Source organism: Seriola lalandi, unplaced genomic scaffold, assembly GCF_002814215.2.
Source record: "Seriola lalandi dorsalis isolate HSWRI2012SDOR001 ecotype SW California unplaced genomic scaffold, Sedor1 jcf7180002054646, whole genome shotgun sequence".
Lineage (NCBI taxonomy): Eukaryota > Metazoa > Chordata > Actinopteri > Carangiformes > Carangidae > Seriola > Seriola lalandi.
In genome coordinates this window covers 316906-325474 of record NW_019525199.1, presented here as the reverse complement: position 1 = coordinate 325474, position 8569 = coordinate 316906, and the positions used below count along the sequence as shown (strand labels likewise).

Below are 8569 nucleotides of genomic sequence, written 5' to 3'. Positions count from 1 at the left end.
TCGTCCGCAGGGTGCTTCAGCCTCCGCTCCTGTCCTTATATTCAATTTCTATACATGAAATATATGTACCTATACAATTAAAACATATATGTAAAAATCACAGACAGACACAGGAACAATTTCATATATCGACATATATATCTAGCTTATATAAATATATACATTTAAGTATGTATGTTTATATCGTACGTTACATAAATACATATCCATCAAAGCCTGTTAGAATATATTGATATAATAAACAGTAGAGTCCGAAATGTCTGAGACACTTTCCCAGACATGTTTAAGATTAATGAGAAATTAATAAGAAAACATATAAACATACAGAATTGTTATATGTTTGATGTTTTAATAAACTTGAGCCTAAATTAAACATACAGTATATTTTTAACCCCCTGGAGTCCATTTTAATGAAGGAACCCAAGATATATAAAATATATAACAGGCACCTGAAAACGTTCAAAGCTTTAGTCATAATCAATCATTTATAGAAAAGCTCAAAGTTGTTTTCAGGCATTTATCTACTATTTCACTCATGTATTGCACTGTTGTTCTGAACCTCCGGACTTTGACAAACACATTTCAAGCACCAAAACAAATTCATCCACATCAGGAAAGGTTTGAAGCATTTGAGCCGAATGATCTCTTCATCATTATAAACACTTGAGTATGATGTTATATACAAGTTCCCTTTAAAAGCTGAATTTCAGAAATCATGTAGAGATGGAGGAAATGCCCTCAGACCTCAGAGGGTTCATCTCAGTCACAGTAAATCTGTTTGGACAGATTGGCAAAACAAAAGTGACACGATGAAGTGAGGGACGGGGGAGCCTCGTTGTCTCCGGGTCTAAGCCGGGCACTTTGTTGCAAATGAGCAGAATTAGCTTCAGAAACAGATGTCTCTTTATTGCTGCTGACACAACAGACACGAGGGTAAACACCCAGCAAACACTCGGCACACTGCCGGATCTCAGAGAAGGGAAACAGTGCCCCGGTCTGTCCGCGGCGAGGAAGGCAAACGACTCTCTGCAGGGCAGCGTGTCAAGGGTAACAAGGCTTAAAGACTCACGCAGGAGGTGGGCGAAGGCAAAGACAGCACGTCTGCAACACCTTCATGTCACAGAACCGGGATTATTAGGTTACCCCGTGATCAGTGTACAAAGATGCACGCACACAAAAATACAGACGGCCCTATTAACTGGAGACAGAGCTATTACAAGCACAACAGGGGGGCGAGGGGCTTTGTCCCCCCACCCCCCCAAATAAGAAAAAAAAAACTGGGTCATCACTGAAAACCACAAAAAGAGAGAATAAAGGAAACTGCACACACATTGGTGCTGGGGGTGGGTCCTGTCACCTGCCCACCCTCTTCACACACGGCTGTGTTTGGCTGAAGTTTCACACAGCTGGGATGAGACTCCCTTAAACCTCCCTTTGTGTTTCTGTCAATAATGCTGTTTGCTCTCTCATGAGCCCGTGGCTTTAGCTCTGCTCAGATATTTGCTGCTGCGCCTCCACCACCTCCACCACTGCCTGGGACACGGGGATTACAGTTAGCAGTTTCTGACATGTTTTCTTTTCATCGCCGCCTTTTCATCTGCTCGCTCTCTCCAACCTCCCAGTTCTGCAGCGAGTGAGCAAACAGCGAGAAGCAGCAGAACACAAAAACAATGTGAAGGGGAAATGATAAAAAGAAAATGCTTGGAAGTTCAGGTTAGGATAAATACTGACAACATGAACACTCCTGACTGCAAACGTTAGTATTTATCACTTAGACCTAAGATCTGATTTCCATGTGTGTATAGATGTGTGTACTTCTACTACAGTAAATATGGTATTACTATGACATTATTGACATTAACCGACAAAATAAAGTATAAAAATAAAAATAACATCTCAGGAAACCTCCTTCTACATATTGTTATTTTCTATATTTGTTTTTCACATTATAAATGAACATTTTAATATCAGAACATTTCTGTCTCATACAGGAGAATTACAGGTGTTTATGTTCACTATAGTTCACAGAAACATCTACGGTATCGTATCTGTGGGCAACAGAACGTGATGCTGCAGTTCGATTTCTTTAAAGATCAATAACAATCTGATTTTGGTCATTAATACACCGAGGACACCTGGTTTGGTGGCTAACATGATATTGTTGATGTGGATGTCATTAGCAGCTCAGGTGTCAGCGCTGTCTTAAGGTGAGGTAAAGGTAAAGTGGAGAGAGGTTTCACTATGACTGTGAATCGTCATGGTTACAGTCAGAGTCAGACATGTTGAACTCCTACAGGCAGGAGTGAGTTGAAATAGAATAATGTCTCCAACAGTCTGTCGTGTTTCTCTCAAGTTATTGCAAAATATTAAATATTAATAGTATTTTTAAATGTTTTAAATGAAATGATCTTTAAAAACATTATGTGAAATGTTGAAAAACTCCTTTCACTGCGATAAGACAGTGACAGGAACCTTTATGTCGCCACCAGACCGACCACATGGTGCTAATCAAGGCTAGCTGGTTAGCAACAGGAAGTTAAAAAGAAGGAGTCAAACAAGAAAGAGAAACTGAGCTTCGTCTGTTTTCAGTTCAGTCCTGAGTTTGATCTTTATCATTAGAATAAAAAGCTCTGCGACATTATTCGGCCTCCGTATCGTTACAGGGTCGGACGTGAGCCGCCAACAGTTTTGAGATTTTTAAGTGGGACACGAGTTGGAAAATGTTTGGAGCCACTGATTTATTTCATCCATGTAACGCTTCGTGTTTTTATCTTGCACCAAAAATATATTTTTATACTTTCAGTCTTTGTACAAAATACAAAATACACCACGTCTACAGTCCTGGCAGCGACCTCTTGTGGTCGTGGGAAGAAGTGACTGTTTCCTTTTATTTTATTATCGTCATTATTATTTTATTCATTAAATACATTTATTTATTCATTTATTTTATTGTTATTGTATACGAATGTACATGTGTGTATGTGTTTGTATATGGGCTTGACTGTATGGATGTATATATATATGTATATATGGTGTGGCTTCATGGACGCAGTCTTCTGGGCTGTGGTGAGAGAAAAAAAGTTATAAGGTTAAAAAGTTTGTGTGAAAATGTTTAAATGACAAGAAATATATAAAGTTTCATTGACATTAACCGACACAATAAAGTTTTATCTTTCTACGTTTTCTACATCTGTGTTGTACATTATGGATTTTCTAACAGGCTTCTTCTTCAGATTTCATTTTTTCATTTTAATATCTGAACATTTCTGGAGAAGAAGAAAATATATAGAAATAAAGAAATAAATAATGTTTCATTGACATTAACTGACACAATAAAATCGTGACATCAGTGGTTCTCTGACCTTTAACCTTCTCCTTCACTCTAGGATGAATTTGCCTGAACTCCAGTGTAACCTCCACTGAGCAGATTTCAGGAAGCGTCTGATTGGTCCGTTGGGATGCAGAGAAAACTGATTTTCCATTTAGTTGTGAAAGTTTGTTTTGTTGTGACACGCAACAAATGTCCTGGACTGAATTCAGATCGTGATATTTTCAATCGCTGTCTCAGCCTGTCAGGACTGGTCTCCACGGCAACACCCACCAAATACTTCAAATACCTAAACTAAAGTCAGAATATGAAAGTCTTCAGCTCTGCTGAGATATATGAAACACAACCTTCACGGTTTGATTCTTCCAGGAGACCTTTGTTTATCACTCCCCCCTCTTGCTTTTATTGCTGATTAAACTGATACATGGACTGATGCGACAGATGTTTTGGACCATGCAGTTTTTATTCTTTTAGGGTTTCAGGTATTTTGTGGCTGAAATTATATTTTGTACTTGCAGTAACTCGACTTATTGAGGTGTCCTGTTGTCACCCAGTACTTTTATCATGTTTGTTCACTTGTATTCTACTGAATGAATGGTTGAATGAATACATGTTTCTATTAGCTAGACATATCTGTAAATATATCAAGTATATGATGTTTTTACTTCATATGTCCATATATTTCACATATGGAAATTCCATACATGTATGTACAAACACTTCCTCCTGTATTGGCCAGAAGAACTGGTCCAGTTGTGGAAGTAGCATCTGATAATCATGCCGTATATGGGCCAGATTCGGGCCGTGGAACCGGGCGTTTACTGGGCCAGAAGAAAACAAGCATGTGGCCCGAGTATGGGCCGGATTAATTTTGTTTTCTGGGCACTTCCTGTCACTTCCATCTTAAATATATATATATATATATATATATATATATATATATATTTATATTAAAAAAGGATCTAACTGTCATTGTGTTGTATTTACAGGGTTTAGATGTGTAGGAACTTCAGCTCTCGGGTGAGTGATCACATATGATCCAGAGTCGGTTTGAAAAGGTTTTATAGATGGACGGAGTTTGAGGCCAGCGTCGGGATTATACAGCAGATCTAATGAAGGTTACATCATACCACCCATGACCCCAACCCAGCTTGGGGTCAGATGATGGGTTTCGGGGACGACACCCCCATATGTACGTATTATTTCCATTTACCTTATTTCCACCACATGAATCAACATCAGTTATTCTTCACGAGCTTGAAAAGATTAAGGAGGAGAAAAAGTCTGGTAACTGATTACAGCTGACCTCTGCTTGAACCTCTGTGGAGGAACCTCACATCGACCCTGACCTCAACTACCGGACTTTTGTCTTAAGACTTTAAGAGCGTCGGACCGTGAACTGAAGAACCTGTTAAACCTGATGACGGAGCTTTAATATTCAGACTGACTGACACCTTAGAGTGAAGCCTCCTATCACACAGGACATGAGTCACTACCAGCCGACCAATATAATGGCACGTACAATCATTTTTGAGATCAATATCTGGGTTAGGTAATCAATAAAAAAAGACGAGCCAGTGCAGCACCAGGCTGATCGACTGAGTCACAAGTTAAAACGTAGAAAACTGAACCAGGAACTTCAATAAAATAAAGCAGAATTTTACAGCTTCAGAAAGTTTTCACGGCAGCATTTTCACTGTTGATGCAGTTGGATCTGTGACAACGCGACGCATCACGCTGCAGCACCGCGCGAACAACGTTCAACTTTTCTTTGCCACTCATCCCGTAAAATATCGGATCCTCTCGTATTTGTGACGAAGGTTTCAATAACCTTTGGATGTGGTTGAAAGCTCTGGAAAAAGCCAGTACGTGAACATTATTTCAGTCGTATCTAAATGAATTTTTCTTTGTTGTTGCAGCACTGGAGCCATGTCGTTTCACACACACACACACACACACACACACACACACACACACACACACACACGCTTGCTAAGCCGTGCTTTCACTGCACCACAGGAAATAAAAGGCTGTTCAGGTTTGTTGAGTATATTTAGAGAAAGTCAGGAGGACAAACGTAAAGAGAGACGAGCTTTGGAACTGAAGACACAATGAATCAGAGGAGCAACTTTGAGCGGCACCTGTTGTGGAGCGGGAGGACCGGGGTGGAGGACGGGCCGGGACAAAGGCCCGCCATTATGCAGCTGCTGTAAAGAGCAGGCGGGCCTGTTTGCTTTAGAGGTGTTGTCCTGGCGGCCCCAGCGGCTGTGTACCGCGGGGACGCCCGTGGCTTTTGTTTTCTGACACGAACGGCGGGTGATGAGAGCGAGCTGTGAACACTGATGCGTGACTGAATCCCTACTAGACCTGGGAGAAGGGGGACGTCCTCTGGAGGACACCTGTCCTCGGGTCTCTGCCTCATCAGCTCCAGATCACTCACACACCTGCAGCAAGTGAAAGAGTTAAAGGAATAAAGGTGTTTGAATGTTTCATATTCTACCTGTAATTCACAAGAACTGGAGGGTACGGTCTCACCTTCGTACCTCGACCAATGAAATCACAGCTCCAGGTTATTAACTTTGGCAAAAGTCAATTTAGTGGCTGTCACTTAAATAGAGAAAGAAAGGTTTTGAATAAACCACCAGGTGAGTCAAATGTATTTGACTAACCTTTATTTGCCTAAACTGTCGGTTGTGAACCTCCTTCACGGTCCCACTTCCTGTTTCCTCGGCAGCGAGGGACTGTTACGGTCACGTCAGGTGAGCTCACCTTCAGATTACCCTCCCAACAGAGTGGTTAAGATGATCTGGATAACGTGTCGGCTTAAGAACAAACCGTCTGTCTCACTCTGATGAGGCCGATGTGGGAACGGCGCCATGTTTACAGATTCAATACTATTACTACAAAATAAAAGCCATGGTCAAAACTACAAAATAAGACTTTTCAGAATCTTCTATATGTACATATATTGAATTTCCAAATATGAAATATATGTAAATATAAAATAAGAACACAGGTGTAAAAATTACATTAGAAATTGGAACAATTTCATATATTCACATATACAGACCATGAAAATCTGTATGTTTATGTATGTGTGTTTATATTGCAGACAGATACATAAATATATATATTTATATATATATATATTTATCTGTTACATAAATATCTATCCATCCACAGCCTGTCAGTATATGTTGATATCATAAACACTAGGGTCTAAAAGTCTAAAAGTCCCAGAATGTGAAGAGACATGTTTAAAATTAATGAGAAATTAATAAGAAAAACATATTGGCTTTTTTTATATGTCAATTGTTTTTAATAAACTTGCATTTATAAATTTAATATCTATCATTAAAATATTTGTCTGCTTCCTGTTCTACCAAATAAAAAGAAATTTAAATTTAATTTTCATGTATATTATAAACATATATGTTCATACATCCAGAGGATGTATATATGTGGTAATAATAATAAAACCCCTTTACAGGTGACATGTATGACACATGATGATGATATCGGGACATTTATGTCATATATCATATTTCTGTGAGTCTGAACACAGGTCCTAGATCCTGAACAATTAATGATTTCCTAACAAGTTTGTATGAATTTGTATTGAATCTCAGCAGCTACTGAATTTATGACAGAACAGGTTGAAAGACTTTATTGTCTGTTTCATAACGTCACAACCTGCAGGATGCATGAACTGAACTTTACAGGTGTGACGCTGAGATGAGAGGAGATCTCTACCTGACCACAGAAACGCTCCACATCTGGAACAGAGGAAACATTTCAGTTTCATCACGGAAAAGTTGACGAATCGTCAACGAGTCGGAGAGAAAACGTTTAAAAAGAACTCAACACACACTAAATGAAAACCGCCCTGAAACAGAATGAATATTAAAATATATTATAAATGTGTGTGTGTGTGTGTGTGTGTGTGTGTGTTGTTCTGTCAATGTTGTGAAAAATCAATAAGAATTAAAGTGTGAAAAAAAAGAAAAGAAAATGAAGGTCGAGTCGATCGTCCGTCGATCATCTCGTTTTATTCTCTTCTGAAAAGCAACAAATCCTCGTGTTGGAGAAGAAACCAGAAGACGATCGATTTAAACATCAATTATCAAAATTTGTTGCTGATTCATTTTCGTTTCAATATCTACTTTATCATTTCCATATATGTGTTGGAGTCAAACCCAGAGGATTCATCAGGTTCAGTCAACCTCCAAGATGGCCGCTGGTCAGCACAGGTGAGGAGCCACGCCCCCTGGGGGTGAGGAAGACCTGCCTGAAAAAGAGAGGGAAAAACAAAGCTACATGGTTAGCTACAGCTACATGGAGCTTCCTCAGCTTCAGTTTGTTTGTGTGAGGCAGGAGCAGAGACCTGAGGGCGGAGCCACTGATGGAGCGAGGCAGGTGGGCGAGACGTTAGAAATGGTACGGTCCACTTTAGGGGTGTCTGAATCGTATTACACAATTCTTTCAGATATGACTGTGGGAAATGTATTGTAATATTTAGACTTATTATTTAGACTTTAGATATTTAGACAAGAACCTGTTTTCTGCCTGGTAGGAAACACAGGACAATAAATAAATAAACACCTAAAACCTTATTTGTTTATTTCCTGTATATTTTTTAATTTTTATTCCTCCTCGCCGGCGAGAGTCAGAGCCGCCATCTTGTTTTCATGTTGTCTGTCCGTCCGTCTCATTCTCGTGGACTCGACATCTCAGAAACACTTCGACAGAAACTCTTCAAATTTGGCTCAAACATTCACTCGGACTCAAGGACGAACTGATCAGACTTTGGGGGTCAAAGGTCACAAACTAGTCTGAGCGGCGGAGGGATACAACCACGAGGAAGTGATTCTAGTTCTTTCTCTATTTCTCTCTATCTCAGTCATATATCTAAATAATCTATAACAATGTTTTATTATCACTTTATCTTGCTTCACCAATTAATTAATTAATTAATACCTAAAACTTTATTTATTTCCTATATTTTTTTCTCTTTCTTTTCTCCCTCTCAATAAATCTAAATATATTATATCAAAATCTATATTGTCATGTTATAGCATCACTTTCTGTCTTGCTTCACTAAATAATTAATAAAGAAAGAAAGAATAAGGAAAATAAAATGCAGCCGCCCACAATCACAGTTTTATTGTTGTGTATGTGTCCACACCTCTGTGTCGACCTGCCAGCCCGTCCACAATAACACGCCATTAATTCATACTTCAA

The 8569-nt window shown here is 39.2% G+C and overlaps 1 protein-coding gene across 1 annotated transcript in view; it reads right to left on the bottom strand.

Moving 5' to 3' along the window:
- Positions 1-7376: 7376 nt before the first annotated feature.
- brip1 (BRCA1 interacting helicase 1) overlaps positions 7377-8569 on the bottom strand; it is a 51254-nt gene continuing 50061 nt past the window's right edge. The window contains exon 19 of the mRNA XM_087177758.1: positions 7377-7616. Within this exon, the coding sequence (XP_087033884.1) occupies positions 7570-7616 (47 nt within the window). The 3' untranslated portion in view covers positions 7377-7569. The remainder of the gene's footprint in view (positions 7617-8569) is intronic.